The sequence below is a fragment of the Scedosporium apiospermum genome (assembly GCF_000732125.1).
Source record: "Scedosporium apiospermum strain IHEM 14462 chromosome Unknown SEQ_SAPIO_0110, whole genome shotgun sequence".
Classification (NCBI taxonomy): domain Eukaryota; kingdom Fungi; phylum Ascomycota; class Sordariomycetes; order Microascales; family Microascaceae; genus Scedosporium; species Scedosporium apiospermum.
In genome coordinates, this window is record NW_015971811.1 from 1,847,912 (window position 1) to 1,866,849 (window position 18,938).

At 51.1% G+C, this 18,938-nt stretch overlaps 2 protein-coding genes and 2 pseudogenes across 2 annotated transcripts; 2 read left to right on the plus strand and 2 right to left on the minus strand.

The window, feature by feature from the left end:
• Positions 1-10,313: 10,313 nt before the first annotated feature.
• SAPIO_CDS7448 lies at positions 10,314-12,731 on the plus strand (annotated as a pseudogene; the record flags this gene model as incomplete).
• Positions 12,732-13,472: 741 nt separating this feature from the next.
• SAPIO_CDS7449 (Chitin biosynthesis protein CHS5) lies at positions 13,473-14,737 on the minus strand (the record flags this gene model as incomplete). The annotated part of the gene is made up of 2 exons (XM_016789311.1): positions 13,473-14,561; positions 14,666-14,737. The coding sequence occupies 2 exons, from the start codon at positions 14,735-14,737 to the stop codon at positions 13,473-13,475; spliced, it is 1,161 nt and encodes a 386-aa protein (XP_016641138.1).
• Positions 14,738-15,327: 590 nt separating this feature from the next.
• On the minus strand, positions 15,328-16,056 carry SAPIO_CDS7450 (annotated as a pseudogene; the record flags this gene model as incomplete).
• Positions 16,057-17,697: 1,641 nt separating this feature from the next.
• SAPIO_CDS7451 (uncharacterized protein) lies at positions 17,698-18,937 on the plus strand (the record flags this gene model as incomplete). The annotated part of the gene is made up of 2 exons (XM_016789312.1): positions 17,698-17,800; positions 17,886-18,937. 2 exons carry the CDS (start codon positions 17,698-17,700, stop codon positions 18,935-18,937), a joined length of 1,155 nt encoding a protein of 384 aa, XP_016641139.1.
• Position 18,938: the final 1 nt, after the last annotated feature.

Genomic DNA, 18,938 nt, shown 5'->3' on the forward strand with positions numbered 1-18,938 from the left:
AATAAAACCTGAGGAGATCAGAGAGCGAGCGAGAGAGAGAGAGGAAGAGAGAGAGAGAGAGAGAGAGTCGGTAACACGAGTCTGATAGGGAAGATGATGCAAAGATGGGAAGTAGAAGCACAGTTCAAAAGGTGACAAGCGAGAGGGAGAGGTGAAAGAAGGGAAAGAGTTGCAGATGCCAACGAGAAAGTGTCAGTTCCGGTTGAAACTGGGAAAAGATGGGATTGGGGAGAGCCAGGTGTGGAAGTGAGGCCATGGGGACGCCGGCGTCGACTGGCAAAAGCGGGAGTGGTGTCGCAAGGGAGACGACCAAGGTGTGGGATAGACACAGGGAACGGGCGTGCACGTATTCAGCAACAAGGGCATCCCATGATTCCCTAAACAGCCGGATCGCAGGTGGGATGGGTGACAGATGCGCAGAATAAGATAAAGTGGAGGGTGAAGAAATTGAAGAAAATAAGAAAAGGAGATCACCTACTCCGTACAGTATTCGTTTCGAGAAGGATACGTAGGGACGCGAGAAAGGTGGGATGCAGCCCCAGAACCCAGAACGTCTGTCTACTTATTCACCTTGATCGAGTTGAGTAAAATCTATTCGATGCATCCCACTTCCGCTACCTTAAAGCTAGGCTGGCTCGATCTTGAGTCAATCGGAGGCAATGACAATGTCAAATGTTTGAGAAAGAGGAGGAAGCAGCGAAGAAGCAAGAGAAGAAGAAAAGAAGCAGGAGCGACGACGAAGGCTCAGTCGATTCTCGTCTTCGTCCTTCCTCGTACAAGTCTAGCCCCTCGTGCCTGCCATCCCCTGCGTAGCCTAGCGCAGCCTCCAAAGCGAGGGTGGGGCGTTTTGTCCACAGCGCACTTTCCGCCACCCCTGTCTCACTCAACTTCTCAAGGAAGGTACGAAGTTCACCAAAATTGTATGGGAAGGCGCTAGAAAAGGACGCGGGGCTGTCCAGGACAGTGCGTGTTTCAGAATGGGGGCACATCAGGGGTCCCCGGCAAACTCGACACGGTTGTGAGAAGAGGGCGGCATCGTGTCGGAAGAGGAGAAGATCAAGTGTCAATCACACACCACGCACCACGCACAGAGACCATGTTCAAAGAACGTTGACCTGTTCTCGAGATTTTCAAGTCAACTTAAATAGATGATTTACGAAACCGATTGAATCGCGCTGCCAATGCCATTTTACTAAAGAACAGCGTTTTTTGTTTGGTCCCAAGACTAACTCAGATCTCCGAAACCCACTTATATGCGTGACAAGGCAAGGGAAGGGAAATATGTATGGGGTGGGGATTGCAAGCAAATTGGCAAACCATCAGAGCCGAATGAGACTTACAAGGCAGTTAGCACACTTGGTACGAAGCAGCAAGGTGCTCGTCCTGCCAGGGAGACTGCGTTCGATAGGCTGCCCTTTCAAGTATCGAACATAACACGAGGACCTGGTGCAAGGACATTCCGGTTCTTCCGCAGAACTTGCGAAGTATGACGGGCCCGGTCAAGGAGCTCCCGAACAGGGCGGAGTGGAATATGGACGGAGACTGATCAATTTGAGGCATTATGGAGTCTGCTTCAAAGTACATACACTACAGAGAGCCAGAGGCTTCCAAGCAGGAACGCTTGCATCGAGAAAAACGCTGTCCTTCCCTTCGTAGTCTACGAAGGAATAATAACACACGTTGCATAATAAATTGGTCTCGTGCATTCGGGCGCGGTGCACTCCTTGTGGAGCCATAAATCCACCTCAAAAGTTGCGACCGGCCGATTAGAAACCTCAATCAATGATCTTGGTGTTTGTTTCGCTTCCAGCCACTTATTTCGTAGACCGAAACCAAGCATCCCATCGATTCATTAAGGCTAGGGTCGCAGGAGGCAGATAGGTGTGTCTGTTAAATACCCATCCAACCCCACAAACTCGCGTGCCTGACCTTACACGCATAAAGTCGTCGGGTGGCTTGCCAATAGCGACGGAAATAGCTGGGCCCATTCCAGTATTTTCTCAGATCTCGTTCTAATTACGTCTAATAATACTCGTCCAGATCGGATGCTCTTAAAATAAGGTAGGGGGATTGTCTCCACATAGAGCGCACCCTTCAGATTTAGCACGATTGACGCAGCCAGCGTGCATCGACTTACATTTGCCGGCGTCAACTTGGATGGGCAGGCTGGTCCAAGTCATAAAGTACCCAGATAATGGCCCCTGCTCCTCGAATCAAAGAGTGCGCGAAATACTTACTTGTACAAAGTAATTCAGTGTCACAACGACGGACCACATCTGAAGCGTTATTGGCCTCTTATCAACAGCCTAACCACGCAACTCTCAGACCCATTGTTGATGTTGATAGCCGCTTGGGGCAAGATAATTTCCACTCCATGAAAATCGCTGTGATCAATGTGCCTGGCCAGATCGAGAAAGTCTGCAGATTGAGTGTTGCAGCACAACCCAGGCTCGAGGCCTGAACGCACGGCGTATGCCTTTGTATTCACCTTGGTCATCCCAAAACGTACATGGCGACGGCGTCGATGGACCAGTCTCAACGTAGTGCCTCGTGATCGACGACACTTTGCGCTTGGGTAAACACTTCGTAGTATGTGCTTACTCCAGACAAATCGGGACACTGTGGGTGTAAATTACTTCGTGGCTTTACTCAAAAGGGGCACAGACTCGCATTTCATGCAAGGTACGGATTGTCATGACCAGACTGTTGGGAGGAAGGGTCCTTCCGACGTGGCTGTGCCCCTCTTCAGAGTGGTGCCTGGGCCAGCCAAGTCAGGCACGAAGTAACATCGTACTCGTAGATTACTTGTCCTGTCAACCGTTCCACTCTTCCCTTTTGACCCAGAGTCGCTTCAACGTCAACGAAGCTCAATCCAATCCCACAGCAGCGGGAAGGGGAAGGAAGCACAAGATCACTGTGCGTCCCGATCCACAACCAGAGCAAGATTTATTATCTGTATTTTGGTAACCTACGCAGGCAACCAACAATAACACAATGCCGACGTCCGTATGCCGCACCTCTGCAGTCACCCAGCCTCTTCGTAGAACAACGAGCATCGTGAAAAACTGTCCTTCTCGGTTGTCAATGTCTGAAAGTTCGCTCGAGACAGACCTTGATGTCTCAGATGGTACGTTCCAACTCGGCAGAGCTCCACGAATGTCTCCTCGACACCAAGCCCGTTTCTTCATCCAACCTCTCCATCCGTACATTGTTCTAGACAAGCAAAGAATGCCACATATTTGTTTCACCATTTCTCGGGATTGGTTCAAACCATCTTCCCTCCTCTGTCAAACCGCAGTGCCTTGACCGTCACCAACTGCGATATCAACTTGTCAGTCTGGTCGCTTCATCTCGGGCTGGGGTTTTGAAACGAAACATTCTACCGGCCGCAAATATGGCTCGACCAAAGGATGCCGCCCAGCGTCATTGGGCCGAGTGGTCGCATGGAAGGTTTAAAAGACTCCTGACTCTCCCCCCGTGTCCCCTCCGTATTCCCCCTCCTGGCCTCCACGGGTCTCGTTCTCGGCTCCCGTATACCTCGTCCGATGCTCTGCACACCTTCGTGATCGCGTCAGGAATCCTTCGTCATGATTTTCTGGCAATCCGCGAATCCTGATCACCAACACGTTACCGAATAAGGAGAAGGTCGGCCCTTGATAGGGTGCGTAGAATCTTGGCTTTTTTTACTTGGCCGTCCTTGTCTTGCTTCACTGTCTCGGGTGTTCTGAGATCAGCGGCGTGATTGCCATGGGGCAAGGAACAGCAACAAAAAAAAGGAAAAAATAAGGCCTTCACCCGCCATGTTTCAGATGCGTTCACGCCAACACTCTGGAACACTTCTTTTGTCTAAGATTCTATTTATCCAGCCACCACCAACCCAGCCGTCCTGACTCTAGATCACGTGTAAAACTGATTAGCCTGAGGCAGGTCGATGCTGGGTGAGAGTGAGAAATGATTAATCCATAATCCAGAAGCTATTGGCAACGGAACTGAGTTGAGCTGTCAGAAGAGCATAGAGATAAGCGATGAACTACGCGATTACATGATCCTTGATATCAATAGATATAGATTATACTCAGATCTAACGCATTAAACAGATCAAATTCTTCTTGGTACAGATGGCATACATCCTAACCATATCGGTCTCGAGTCCGCCACGTTCGGTGTGTCCATACACCTACTCTCACCGGCGTTACTGTGAAGCCATAGATGCCATTCCCTTACGGCGGATATGTATTCCCATTGCGCCCAGTTCCGGATTTTTGGGCACCAGCCTCTCCGGCTTCATGCGTTCTCCAACCTACAAGATTCATTTCGAGCAATCAGTCCTGAAATTATAAAAGGCCATTCGTATCTAAATGGTGGAATCCATGACCGTGAGAAGCTTGTACCCACTCTTCTTCCCTAAGACCGGCTCGGCTCGAGTCCAATTCCCATATTGATATTGCCCTGCATTTGGCCAATATATGTTGCCTGCCATATTAATGAATGGTTCTCACCGCAGCTGAGAGCGAGCCCACATATTCTCGATATTACGCGAGCTTTAAAGTCCCTACGCTCGCGAACACAAGATCGGCAGACCTTCCTACGGCTCGGGTTACCTGCGGCAAGCGTTCCAATGCTCGAGGCGAGTCAAAGGAAGGGTTGTAATTCATCCGGCCCTGACCGGCTCAGAGCGTCGCCGAACACATCCTTTCGCCAGGACAAGCGTAGGATCCTCCTGCTTAATGTAAGTCTTACGTCTCTCCCTAGTCGATCACCGCTCTTAGATCATCTGATCAGATGAGGGAACCGCAACTACGGGATTTCCAATTTTGGCACCCTCGAGTTTGATTTGCTGACGTGAATCTTTGTGACCGAGTCTAGTCTCTCTTCCTGGAACCAACTGTCATGTTTATTCACTCGCTAGAGGCACTTTGATACCGAAGCTCAAACCAGCTGTTCAGTGGTTGCCGGTTGTCTCTCGTAAACGATTCGGTTCGCCATAAGAAGAGAAATAAGTCTTCGTGAGTGTATAAGAGCTCCCTTCTCCCTCTCCACTTGCACAAGTTTAATGCTTGTTCCAGTTAATGCATTATTCCTTGTCTGATATCGGACGACAAGAACAAGGCTTGCAATGCTGGAACGAGGTATATGAAATGCCCATTACAACTAGAATGGAATGAACATTATATCTTGCCTAATTTTTGATATGTCGTCGAGAGATTGAGGTGCAGAATATGTGACTTCCGTCATGAACCTAGGGTCTTCGTTAGCTTTCGCAGGACATGATGTCGATGCTTCGCCAAGGGTCAAACCATATAACAACCACGTTTGTTTCGCCTCGATGTAATTATCTCAGGTTATCCGCTAAGGCAGCCAATTCGGCCTCCTCACTCTCACTAAAATGTATAGACAGATGTCACTAAATTGATTTTCAAAACGATAGACTTTGTTACTGGTATCGGCAAGTACATCCATAGCAGCTTCGGCACCGATGATGAGATGATGAGGTTGGGATACGTGAGAGCCCTTCGGTAGAGCAGCCATTTTATCTGCAAGACATTCTGAGTGACAGCTCTCATACATCATCAGTGCATGTCAAGGAAAACCGCAACACATGACAGGGGAATATCCAACATCCAATCTCCTGTCGAGCCATTCCATCGAAGGTGAGTCCAGCATGAAGACAGCCGAGAGAACTGCACCGGTTGGAATCCTACAGCGTTCAGGCTTCCCGGCGAGTTCCCGCATTTCGAGGTGTTTAAACTCCGCTCCGCTCCGCTTCTCGGATGAAGTTGGTATTGTATTATACCTTCCATCCTTACTAGGCCCGGCCGTAACAGACATATAGTGATGCTCGTGATGGTAAGTTCAAAGTAAGCCCCGAATATGAAGCAGTCACACCAGCCACGTCGAAGACAATGTTCCTCTCCTTATGTGTGAGGGGTGACGTAGAGCCTATGTACATCCGCGACTGTAAGTTGCAGAGTCAAGCTTTAAGAACCGTCTGCTCCTCTTGAGTCTTGCTAGGCAGCCCGCGAGCCAGGTTATGAGTAGTAAATCATCATTTTGACTGTTTGTGAGATGATAACTGGGCATAAGTGGCTAGATCCATATGGAGTATCACCCTTCTCTTCGTCAGTGTGGCGGCGGCATAGAATGGGAAATGTAATGACGGGCACTCAGATCGAAGCACGCAGCTATCGGACGGGATACCCCGAACGAGGCGGCGGATGTATCGTCACGCGCAGCAGCTAGCGTCACTCGGGAACCATATGTCTCAACGATAATCAAAGTTAAGAGGATACGAGTAGCAGTCGAATACGCAGACGATACTCTCACTTTGATAGGTAAAAATCCTCGATGTAGGCCAAGTAAAAGGAGACGCTACCCGTAAGAAGCGCTCTAGAAAGGCTTATCAAAAACCGTCGCCCAGTCGAAGGAATTTCGATTCTGTTTACGGCACAATGCTCGCTTGATCCAGTAACTAGATAATAGAGGCAGGCACAAGAACTCTTTTAGCAGCTTCCAAACCAAGAGCTCGCTAGCAAATATAGGCCAAACTTCACTTATACTTCTCGCGACGATGAGGATTCCCCGATGCCACCATTCACACTCTACGAAATTTATCCCTACATCCCTCTTTCCCCAGCCCTCTACTATCTTCCATCTCTCTCTAATCTGGCGGAGTGGCGATTAATAGATTGTACAATAGCCTGCAACAGCCCTCAAGTCCATCGCCAACGGCAAATGGAAAATGGCAAATGCTTGGCAGATCGAGCTGTGTGCCCGCAACGCAGAGCCTGAGTTGAACCCGGACGAGGGCGCGGACTTCTCAGCAGGCGCCTCTTTAGAACCACCCGACAATGCCCGGAAATCGAGCAGAGAAGTGCTCTCGTTTCCAAGACAACTATCGTGTGGTTAGCACGGAATATTGTCTACGATCAAAGTAGTATATGCCAGAGAGACGAGTGATAGGTAACATACTCTTCGACGGTCGAGTCTTTTGAAGATGATGAATATCAGACTAGCAGTTAATATGAAAAACCGAGAGCTGTCGGACAGAGGGGAGATAGATTTTGAGATTTCAGGTACATGAACGAAGTAGATCTCAAGTTTCATTAGGGAAGGCCAATCAGAGAATACTCTTTTCATGGTTGCTCTAGACAAGAAGAAAGTAAATTTTCTCTTTCGTCTGCTTCAAATTATATAAGTAGGCATTTCATACTGCGGCGCACTTCCGGAGCAGGTTAGAGCTACGATCAACTTTTCGTATATCTCTCGGCCCGGGCTATTTGCAGTGATCGCTATTGCCGCCGCAGGCTTATGCTGGATTCAGTCCACTCGCCTTGATGGAAAGGCTGGGGAGGGCATTGCATTAAGTCAGTGGCTGGTCTTTTCATAGTCGTTGCATGTTGATGCATCTCGAAAAACTCCTGCAGCCCGCGGATCCATCTATGAGACCACCCGAGAGACTAGCTCCAACGATTCCTGCAGCTAAGCGGGACCGCCGTCCAGATTCATGGACACTCTGTCGAAGACCGAGGTACGGGGCGTCAAATAGGGCTATTTCATTGATTCGAATAAACCCAGAGCACATGTGGCCACGGTGTACCTGTGTAGATCGAAGTAAGTTCGATCCTTCGGCCTTTTTCAACTATCTTCAAAGAAAATTTTTTTGCACGGCCAACGCTTGGCGAACAGTTCCATCACCTGCTTCGTAGCCCGATTCTTCTTCTCGTATGACGCAAGGAGGTGCTGCTTCGTAAGCCTGATAATGTTGGGAGCATGTTCGAGCCGAGTTCCAACATGGTAATATTAATGTGATTAATCTCATCCCTGGGCCGTCGTCGAGGCTTGTTACCGTCCTCCTATGTGAGCTCTTGAACAAACCCCCTTGCATGAGTCCCGTCAAGTACGAGGAGGTCGGAATGTCCTTCGTAATGCATGATGCTGATTTCGACCAGGGCTAGGGGCAGCTGTCTGCACAATAAAATGGTGTCGGCGTGCATTACTTCGTGCTTCCCGAGTGTAGGATAGTAGTTACTTCGATCCTGGAGCCTTCGCTCGATGAGACTGATGCAACTTAAGATATATACCACGACGAGAGCCAGGTCTGTGGACTTAGCTGCTTCGTTTGTACGAAGTAGAATACCCATTGGTGGAGTCGAACGTTAGAAAGAAAAAAGCAACCATCAAAGGATTTCTGCAGACTCCATAATTCAAGCTCTCAAGGTCTCATTCCAGAACGCGGATAGGTCCCAATGTCTCACCTCGCAGGGCAACGTGGGCGGAAGTTGGGAAGGAAAGAACAATCATCGATTTGATGAAAAGCTGAAGTGGATGTTGGTCTGTGCTGAATTAGCGCGCGCCACATAATCCTGCAACAAACATCAAGAGCAGATCTGACTGGGTCGCCTTTCCTGTTCCACATGTCAGGACCCAGGGAAGACGAGCTTTCTCAGGTCAGGCAAAGAAGCTCTGTTGCTCTTTCCCTCCGCAACCGCCGGACGCTGCCTTCCTCGACCGCGACGGGCTTCTCTATCCAAAGTACGAAGTACTAGTACGAGTGATGCAGTGTACTTCGTACTTACACCATTGATCTGGGGATGGGAATGGCAGTCATACGAGATGAATCAATTCTGCTGGGATGTTCATTCCGGACGCCGTTATCCCTTGTCCGGTCCTGCCAGTCTTCCGGGCACGCGGAAAGAGTGACGAGCTTCGAAACAGAAGTCTGCCCTGACAGAAATTCAAGCTATTCTCAATAGACTCTAGCGGGCCCCTCCTCCTCGAAAAGGTTGGCAGAGCACACCCTCGATCTATGGAACGGGGTCGTTATGGATGTCCTTGGTCGAACAACGAAGTGCACTTTGTAGTACACTTGATAGAATGGTTCTGCTGTACTTCGTAAATACGCATTCAATTTCCTATACCCTTGTCTCCTCGATGCAGCTCGGCGCACTCCCGCAACATTGAATGTGCCTGTGGATGAAAAAGTACACTAGTGCAATTTGCTACATAAATACTTCGTACAAGCACACTATTATTCCACAGGATTTCTTGAATCCGCCAATTGGTCTGAGTGAGGATAGAGCCACTCTGACCTGAAAATTGGCGCCGGGCTACCAAGGCTCCGTATCGTCGATCATCACACTTGTGCCGGGTACACCTCTTGCTTTAGGGAAGGTTGGGAAAGGTACTTCCGTAGAAGCAGGTACACTGCTACAGTACGAAGTACGTCTGTAGACACCCAAATTTTGTCAGAAAATTACCACTCATCTCTTCTGTCGGGAATCACAGTTGCATCCAAGGCGACGAGCAACACAACTGGCACGAACTGTGTGGCTAATTACTTCACCGCGAGGTGTCTTCAATTTCGAATAACTTTTTAACATTGGGCTTTGGTACAAGAAATACTACTGCACATGGTTCACCCCTGCCTCTGTCACGGCACCCATCACTTATTCGCAGAAACCCGTGCAAATGATGGTCTCGACATTTCGCTTCCCACTCGAGAACCCAGATCATTGGCGCAACTCTCGACAAGTACAAAGTACTTGTGCACTTTCTTTGGCTTCGTTGACCCCTTCATTACGGCCTTGTGTACGAAGTAGCGCGTGAAGCCTTGATCCCTAATGCTGGCCTGGGTTCATTGATCACCACCCAAGTATGAAGTACGAAGTACTTCATACAAGTGCTTCTCCCCTGTCACCTCCCTTCCCCTCTCCCTGCCTCCTCGCATGGGGCGGCTCTGTCGCTCGCCCCCAGGGACCAGGTCCAGTGAGAATGTTTCTTCCCTCATAAGTCGAGCATTTACATCTCTGGAGGGTTCCTGAAATTCCTTGGGTCCGGTCCCTCGCCTTTACCCTCGTCCAGCTCCCTTGTTTTCTCTTCTCATTTCGTTTTTCCAAGGTACCATGCCTTGAAGAAGAAGTTGCTTCCTCACCCCAATTGGATTGGAACGGTGGATATTAAACAAGACTCGGGTCCAGAAACTTTGTTGGAAGACTTGCTGCTTACGCCGACCCAATTGATTGAACCACACTGCATGCGTGTTTGCGTCGATAGCAAAAGCTGCATTCTTGTCCTGCTTCGTACTCTCCAAGACAAGAACCGACCCCAATTCCGTTGTACCTCTTGGTTTCATCGGCTCATGCCACCCTCTCAACAAGCTCCGCCATCCATTGCGACTATACTTCGCTTCGTACATCGAGTTGCGCGCCGCCAATTGACCGAAGGGCCTGCACGGTCCAACCCTCCTCGACGCTAAGCTTCGAAAAGTCAAGAAAGCCACCCACTCTCCCTACATAATCTCGCTGGTCCCTCCCATGACACTGGCAGCCAAGCTATGGAGGTCGTCCAACCTTCGACACGAAAATGTGCTAGCTACTGAGCACGAAGCCGCGTCCAGCACCACATCCGGTGACGTGACCGCTCTTACGGAATTCCCAACTATTACATCGATTACGAGTCCTCCCGTGTCACTCTCGTCGTGTACGTCGGCAAGGGCGAGGTCTGCGTCCCACTCGGGGTCTGCGCGCAAACGCGCACTCTTCAGGGCCAGGTCTTCCTCCAGTCTGCTCGATGAATTCTTCCGATACCCCGAACGTAGAGCCGTCTGGAAGGGCACCGAAGAGCTAGTACGCCACGAACAAGCCATAAAAATGGAGAGTCGCCAGGTGATGGGGGACCTGGTCGACTTCCTCCGGAACCAGGAGCCGCCACCCGATAATTTCATGTCGATTCCCGAAGAAGGATCCACGGAGAGGGGGAGATGGCAGCGATTAACACCCTTCGTATCTCGCCGGAGCAGGTCCGCACCTAAGAAACCTTCACCCATCCGCCTTCCCGACACCGCTGTCGCTGGCACTACAATCGGAGGCCATCGTCACATCGCAATATCCATCCCCGTCGAGTACTCTCCCTTTGGCCCGAACGTTAGGTCACAGTATCCAGTATATAGCAAGGACGCCGAATATCAATCGGAAGCCGACTCGGTTGTGAGATATACCGATAGCAGAGGCGTCGTGACTGTCCTCCGCACCGTGTCAGAGAACCGAGAGTCCTTCTCCGCCGATGATAACATCACACCTCCCCGCAGATTTTATTCCCCCGTCTCCGTAACCGCAGAACCAACTCCTCGCCAACTCACCAGATCCCAATCCCTAAACGGCCGCGGCAACACCCCTCGCGATTACTACACTGCCAGTTTACCTCCTGCGCCCCCATTACAGTCTGGTAATAACAACAGCAAACCCTGCGACCCGGCCACAATGGAGCAAAGACCAAGCACTGAGGGAATGGTACGACGCAATTCAAGCACCAGAAGTCAGAAGGCTTCCAAGGAAATAGCGCGCCCACCTATATTACCGCCCGTTCCTATTTCAGCATCTGCACCCTCCTCACCACGGGCTCGACAGCCGACCCGCCGATGGAGCATTTTCCCATCCCCGAGCTCTGCCCGGGCTGAGTCAATTGATGGTATTTTATACGGGCAAAGACGCCAGCGTAGCTCTCCTTCTATAGCACAAACGGCGGTTCGATCCGCCCCCCTTTCAGGCCGCACGAGACCGGGCACGTCAAATACCGTCGGGTCAAACGCCAGCGACTCCACGCCAACCAGGCTCAATATCGCCAAGGCGGTGCCCATGATCAAGGTTTCTGGTTCTCCTCGCAACTCAGTTTCGGATTTGAGGGCTCTTGCCGAAAGCACGACCAGTTTCCAGGAGGTCAACGTCATTACGAGCAACCCGCTCGAGTCTGCTCTAGAGACAGGCCCTTTGCCAGCCGAATCTCTTAGTGATTCGAGGCGATCTCGGAGGGAGAAAGTTAGGGAAAAGAAGAGGAGGGACATTCAAGCGTCCAGAGCTTCCCGAGAGATCAGGAGGTTTGAGTTGGAAGATGGCTCGGTCTACCAGAGTTCCTCTCGGGAACACAGCCATACATCCCTTTCTCACCTCGGGAATGATGACTCCGACCTTAATAATGATTCCGATCTTGAATCTCCAGCCCTTGGTCGCTTTCCACCCCGGGGACCATCAATCTCGCCAGTCATCGTTGTCGCTGACGTCAAGCCATCGACGCCTCCCGAGATGCACTCAACTCTTGCGACCACCATGACCACCTCTCCACTCTCGACACGTCCTCAGACGCCCGTTTCCGCCGACGGCTTTACGCCTCCCCACACTCCCCGAGGAAGGTCGCCATCCCGTCGAGGTCCCGGCGATGTTCCACTAGATCGAGTCTCCCTGTCTCGCCGCCGCGAGTGGAGACAGGCTCGTGAGGCTAAAGCCAGGACTATGCATGCACCCAGCCCCGTTTCTCCGACGCGCCTGGCCGCATCTAGCCTAAATATCCCCTCGTTCGCCGAAGAACGAATGCGAGATATGGAACGACGCATGATCCGCCTCGAGCGTAGCGGTGATATGTGGCTTCAAGCCATCGTACCCGTTCTCGACAGTCTCAACCGTACCCTCGTCATAATTCAGGACGAGCGTCGTCTCAGTGGCGTCAATATGACCGAGGTGAAGGAGCCGGCAGAGACGACCTACCCTCGCCTTACGAGACGAAGCACTCTAAATGAGAAGGCCCTCCTCGACCTCAAGCGTATGGAGAAGGGTGAGATCGCGGCTGACGGCGGCCGCAGGGGAAGCGGTCTAGATGCACTGGAGCCTCTAATGAGGGAGCTGCAGGCTGCCTCGCAACCAAACCTCGCCGCGAAGCCCGTGGAAGAGGCGGTAGCTTAGCGAGTTGCCCAACTCACAAGGCAGAGGTGGGGAGAAGGAGAGATGATGAAAATGTCTGGTAATGACCGGGGACCCAAAAAGAAAAAAGAGAGCAACGTCGGGGGAGTGTTTCAAATTATATATACCCGTTTGGTTTGGTTGGGCCCAGCCGGCCCGAAGCGCTCGGCGTACAATGGCGGGATTTTACCAATCGAAGAAAAAAAATTATCGAATCAGCTACATTTTGCCAAGCAGGCTAAATTTTCTTTTCTTTTTATATTTGTACATAGATGACCATCATACCAGAATTCTACTTTGTCCTAATCCGAATTTGTCTCCAACTTTTGCGATGTTTTCGTGTCGTCTTGATGTCATGGAGGTTTAAGCCCTGACGGATCTAAGCTGATCGCGAGCTTCGCTAGTGTGAAGGGATCGGACGTCTTCTTGCCTCGACGGTGACGGGAAAGTCCTAGCGCAAGGGGAATTGGACTTGAGAGATTCAAGGGGAAGAGAAATAGCTGGTATTCATAGTCCACCTCGGACTAGACTCTCTGAAAGGAAGAGAAAGAGAAAAGAAAGATACAAAAAGTAGTTCCGGGGCATTCATTACGAAGGGAATCCTGCCCTTTCCCCCCCGCGTCTAAAAGCTTTGCGCCCAGTAACTTTTAAAACCGACTGACTGCTTTCCCTTTTCTCTTTCGCTGCCTTCACCTACATCTACTAGAAGGGAAAAGAAGAAACAACATGATGAAGGACCCTCTTTTATAGCTCAACCTCCTGGAAGGAAGACCCATCGGGGGAAACGGCTGGCTTTGTCTGCGCCGAGCCATTACCATTCGTCTCCCCATCCTCATCTCCTTCGCTCGAGTCGCCCTCGGCCGATGGGCTCGACACCGCAGGTCGCAGGGCAACCTTCTGAGTATCCTTCTCCTCTACCCTCATCTTCTGCTCGGCCGCGTGAGAAATGGCCTTGGGCTCCTCGGCGGTATCCTCCTCGGAACTGTTATCCGACTCCGACTCGACCGTCGCATTCTTCCCTCGCGCGGCGGCATTCTTCGCCTCGGCTTCTTTTTGCTCTGAAGGATGAGGTACGGGCGGTAGGTCCTTATGCGCGGTCCTCGGAGACTGCACCGACGTGGTAGTCTCGATGGGACCAGGACGCATGGCGTCGAGGTAAAACTTTGTCACGCCTAAAATACGACCGTTCTGCTCGCAGGCGGTAACCCATTCCGGTCTTACGACAGGGATATTCGTCTCCACGGCCTTCTCCCACGCGATGCCCCGTCCCTCGGTAGTGACGAAGTGAGTAGTATCAATACGCACAGTATCCGTCATCTTGGCACCGATCCTCTCAACGGCCTCGACGAGGTTCTCCCGCACGGCAGCAGGCAAGATACCTGTCGTGATGGTAATACCGCTAAGATCCGTCATCTTGTGCGTGCGCACCGTCACCCTGTCCGAGCTATACGTGCCCGCCGTCGTGCGCAGGACGAGATGGAACGTATACTCCGTATCGACAGCGAGACCCGAGATCTTGGTACTATGCATATCGCGCGGGCGCGGGATATTCCCGGCCTTCTGGCCATTACGGTACAGCGCGAGCGATATGAGGTCCGCGGTCGAGAGCTCGATGGGGTCCCACTCGAGCACGACGCTCGTCTGCGTGGCGTTGAGGCAGCGGAGTTGAGGTGGCGACGGTTCGGCGGCGCCGAACGACGAGAGGATGTGGTCTTGGAGGGATTGGAAGGCGAGGTCGGCGGCGCGCTCGGAGGCTGTGTTGCGGGAGACGGCGATGTCGACGATGCTGCCAGAGGAGATGTTGGGTGGGAGGAGGATGGAGGGGAATTCAATCTAAGGGGGTCGCGGGGTTTTAGTATGTTGCGCGATCCGTGGATAGAACTTCAAGGTTTTTGCGGTGCCCGAAAGAGACCTTTGGAGAAGGAGTAGAGACGTACCAGGCGCTTGTCCGGCGTGAGGAGAACCGTCACGCCGGCATCGACCTTGCCAACGGTTAACGAGACGAGCATTCTCGTCGAGATGGTATGAGCTAGGTTTGGAGTCCAGAAGCAGTCGTTATCGCGGACTACGGAATTCGGATAGTACTATTCGTGTATTCAATTGCGGACCAATATACCGATACGATGGACCGCACGTCGTGGAGTCGTGGCGCTCAAGAGCTTCCCTTGGTCGAATCTGGGACTTTTGCGCCAGGAGGTGGTTGGGATCGACACACTGAGCATTGATTGAGAGGTGGTTAATTTAATCTGGATTTATGCATATATCTTCTAGAACGATACTGCTGTTACATCCCGAAATTGACTTGATTCTGAGAGCCTCCGATAACACTCAAGAGCCTACCAAGGAAGTAGGCTCCAGAAGAGATGAGAGTCCTCCCTAACAGTTTAGATTTAGGTTTTAATTAGGTAGGTTATAATGTTGAGCATCTTGAGCTTTACTGAATCTCGTCTTTTTCATGAGCATCTCAAGTGAGAAATTTCTGGACATGACGCATCACCGAGACAGGGTCTCGCTCAGACTGAAAAAGGTAATAATATTAATACGTGATGAACTCGAGAAAAGTCAAGCTATGGTAATTATACATGTAGGTTGGATGGATTCATCTTTGGCCCGCATTCATCGACTGTTTCGCCTCAACACAGCGAACGATTTCTCTCCCAAGCTCCAGGCACTTTGCTGGATCAGAATCCAGAACGGAGATCGTGTCCATGATCTGGACCAAAATACTGCCCGTCAACTCAAAAGCTGGTGGCTTCTCGACGGTCCCGTCCTGGCCCGTCTGCACCTCTGCGATGGTCCCATCCGGCGCCCAACCCTTCTCCGCCATCGCCGCGTGAATCGCCCGCCGTATCTTGCGCCTAGAGTAGTTGCGCATGATGGGCTGCACGGCATACGAGCCTACAATTTGAATCCATAGCGGCTCTCTCAGTTTTTTCTCGTACTTGTAGAGCCAGTACTCCACAAGAACGTCCTCAAAGTTCATGAAGAGATGTACGTGGTAAGTGCGGAAGATTGGACGCGGCGCATACTTGACGAGGATGGAGAGATGGCCCTCGGCCGTGAGGTTGATCTTCTTCATTTCGTAGGGGAAGCCAACATTGTGTTTGGTTGCCCAGGCAGCAACTTTCGGTATGATCGTTCCGCCCTCTTTTGCGGTTTTGTATTTCATACGCGTGGCTTGGGAGACAGGTTTGGATCTTGATGGCCGACCTGGCCTGGGGGTTGAAGGTGAGGCGGTGGAAAGGGGCCTCGCTGCTGAGCTCAAGGAGCGAATGAAGGGCGTTGACCAGCATACCCGACACGTTTGCCCTAGCACTCTGAGGGTCATTGTATGAGTTGAAGTTGGTTCAAGGTAAAATGTGTGGGCCGCATGGCAAGAGTTGGAGAAGTTGAGAGAAGGAAATCGGTATTGAGGGTTAATGGGACTATCAAGTGCCCAATATCATAAGTGACTCGGTGATGAGGAGAGTCTATAAGAGAGAAGACATGCCGGCTGTTCTGAATGGTACTACACCTGACGTTCAAAGTTCTTCAAGATGTTCTTTGTTGGGGCCAAACAATGAGAATGAAGGCGCATCGTCGTTGGACATGTTGAGGACTTGCAATTGTGCATCGAGATGAAGAAATTGCTTACATAAGCCTGAGATTTTCCATTCGAATTGACGCCTTGGAAACCAAGGCTCAAAATAACATCAAATCCCCTGCCACCTCCCACCTCACATCATCAAGTGCAGAGGAGCTCCTTCCCCAGTTACTCAAAAAGGAGCAGTACTAATATACCTGTGTATATAGATCAGAGTCAGGGTAGCTCTGACCGAAACATTAATTACGCATAGCAAGGGAATAAGTAAGTTGTCAATAGCCTGAAATCAGTTCTTACTAGAAGTTGCTGTAAAGCTTAAGCTTCTGGAAGAGCTGATAGATTAATGTTATTTCCATCAGTCAATCGTATTCAACACTAAGAATACACAATATAGGTTGCCATAGAAGGGGAACTGAAGAGGCAGGTGTCATAGAGAGTATCAACAGTCAAATTGTGTTGTCAGACGCATGTCATGTGCAAGAGTGAAGAGGAAGGAGAATCCCCAGAACTAGCGATGTTCACTTAGCTCACTGGAGTATACCTGACGCCATCATTGTACAAAACAGTAAAGTGCTAGGAGATAAGAGGAGCTCCTTCCTCTGGCTCCTTTCTCGGGCTCCTTCCTCAATCTTCCCCATCTCCAGGGGAATTTCCATCACTGCATCAATCAAGGGAAGGTGCTACCGGCGGACCGGAATAGAGCAGCTTTCAGAACAAGGCCGGGAAACTTGGCGTTGGCTAGGAATATTGTACCGGCGCATGTAATGATGGTGGCATGCCCTCTCGAAACACCAAGTTCCCCCATAGCTATCCGGATCAGTCGTGGTTGTTAGGCGGGATGAGACTACTAAATGTGCTCAGCAGCTGGAGCGCCATTATTATGAAACTGCTCTGGACGGCCGCAATTCTATCTTGAATCGGTACGAGTTTTGTGGTCTCCGAAAATGATATCCATTAATAGGATTTGAGCGGTTTGGTATTGTGCTTAAAGGGTTGAAGTCGCTTCGGCACCCAGGCGAACAAGTAGTGACGGAGGCATGGATATTGACCCGTGAGTTTGAGGTACAATGTACTTTGTAAGCCCCGCTTAGCCCACGCTTTGGCTTCGCCTGCTGCCGCCTTGGCGGGCAGTGATGCTGTGACAAGGGAACATTGAAGTTCGCTTCCTCCCGATTCCCGAATGGCTCCATGCCTGGCACCCATCCCACCTCCTTCAACGTCGTCTGTCCCTCCCTTACTCCCCACGATTCTTCTATTCCCATTCCCGGGAGGGGAAAAAAAAAGAAGTAAAATATAAAAAACCAATTATACTCGTATTTCTAAGCTCGGTCTGCTCTCTAATTGCAAATCTCACCAAAGTCACCTCCCAGCTACCCTCAGCCCATCATGGCGGCTGTAATCGATCCTACGAAACCCACCAAATACCCTGTCGTTCTCAGCGATGCCCTCCTAGGCGGAACCGCAAAGGATGTGTTTACGAACGTCCGATGTATGTCTTTCCACTCCCCTTAGCCTTAGAATCCGATGACCTCAAGCGATTGAAAGCGCCGGTTCTAACATTTCCTCCCCTCCAGATAATCACAAGCCGGATCTCTCGTCGGAAACCTCCCCAGAACAAGCCCGTCTGAAGCCCGCCATCGCCGGCTCGACCTCCTCCTACGAGCTCTCCTTCCAAGATGAAGGCGGAAAATACGCCTACGCCGGCACCCGCACCGTCGGCGAGAACCAGTACATTCTGTACTTCGACCCTTCCCGCAAGGTCTTCGTCCTCGACAGGATCGATTCGACCTTCAACATGAACCTGACCCGCACTCCCGACAATTCTGATCCTGACAGCCTGCGCCAGCAGTTCGAGCAGCTCGACACTTCCATTACGGCCGATACTAGCATTGTCGCCAAATCTGCGAAGAAGCCCGCCGCTACGAAAAGCGCTACTACCAAAGCCGCGCCGAAGACTACGAAGAAGGAAGCCGCCCCGAGGCGCAAAGCCCCGCCCAAGAAGAAGAAGGAAGAGCCCAAATCGATAGAACTGTCCCTACCCGAGCCGGCCCCCGAGCCTAAAAAGGAACCCGAGAAGCCTCAGAAGAAGAAGAAGAGGCCGGATCCGGAATCCGAGGAGGACGAGGATGACGATGACGATGGAGGCTTGCTGGTCGAGTATCCCGGTGCCGAGCCGAACCGACAAAACGACTTCTCGCCCGCGTTCCCCGATAATACTTTCCCTCTACGGCGGTTCTCCGAGTTTGCGGAGAAGCTGCGGGAGTCTGGCAACGAAGACTTCGACGAGGAGAGTAACTCCGACAACGAGGACATTGCTCTGAGTGGATTCAAACTTCCTAGTCCGGTCGGGAAGAAAAATAACCACAACTCGGCATATGGGCAGGACGATGAAGATGACGAAGACGACGATGCCATCATGGAGGATGTTAACGTCCCGCGTAATCTCGAGGCTGATCTTGAAGCGGATCTACAAGCGGGGTTGGAGAATGAGTTGGAGGCGCATCTCAAGGCGGGCCTTCAGTCGAATTTGGAGGATGATCTGGCGGCCGAGTTAGAGAACGAGTTGATGCAGGCCAACAGTGGAGGGGATGCTGACTCGGAAAGTGAGGTTAGTGAGGAGGATTAAG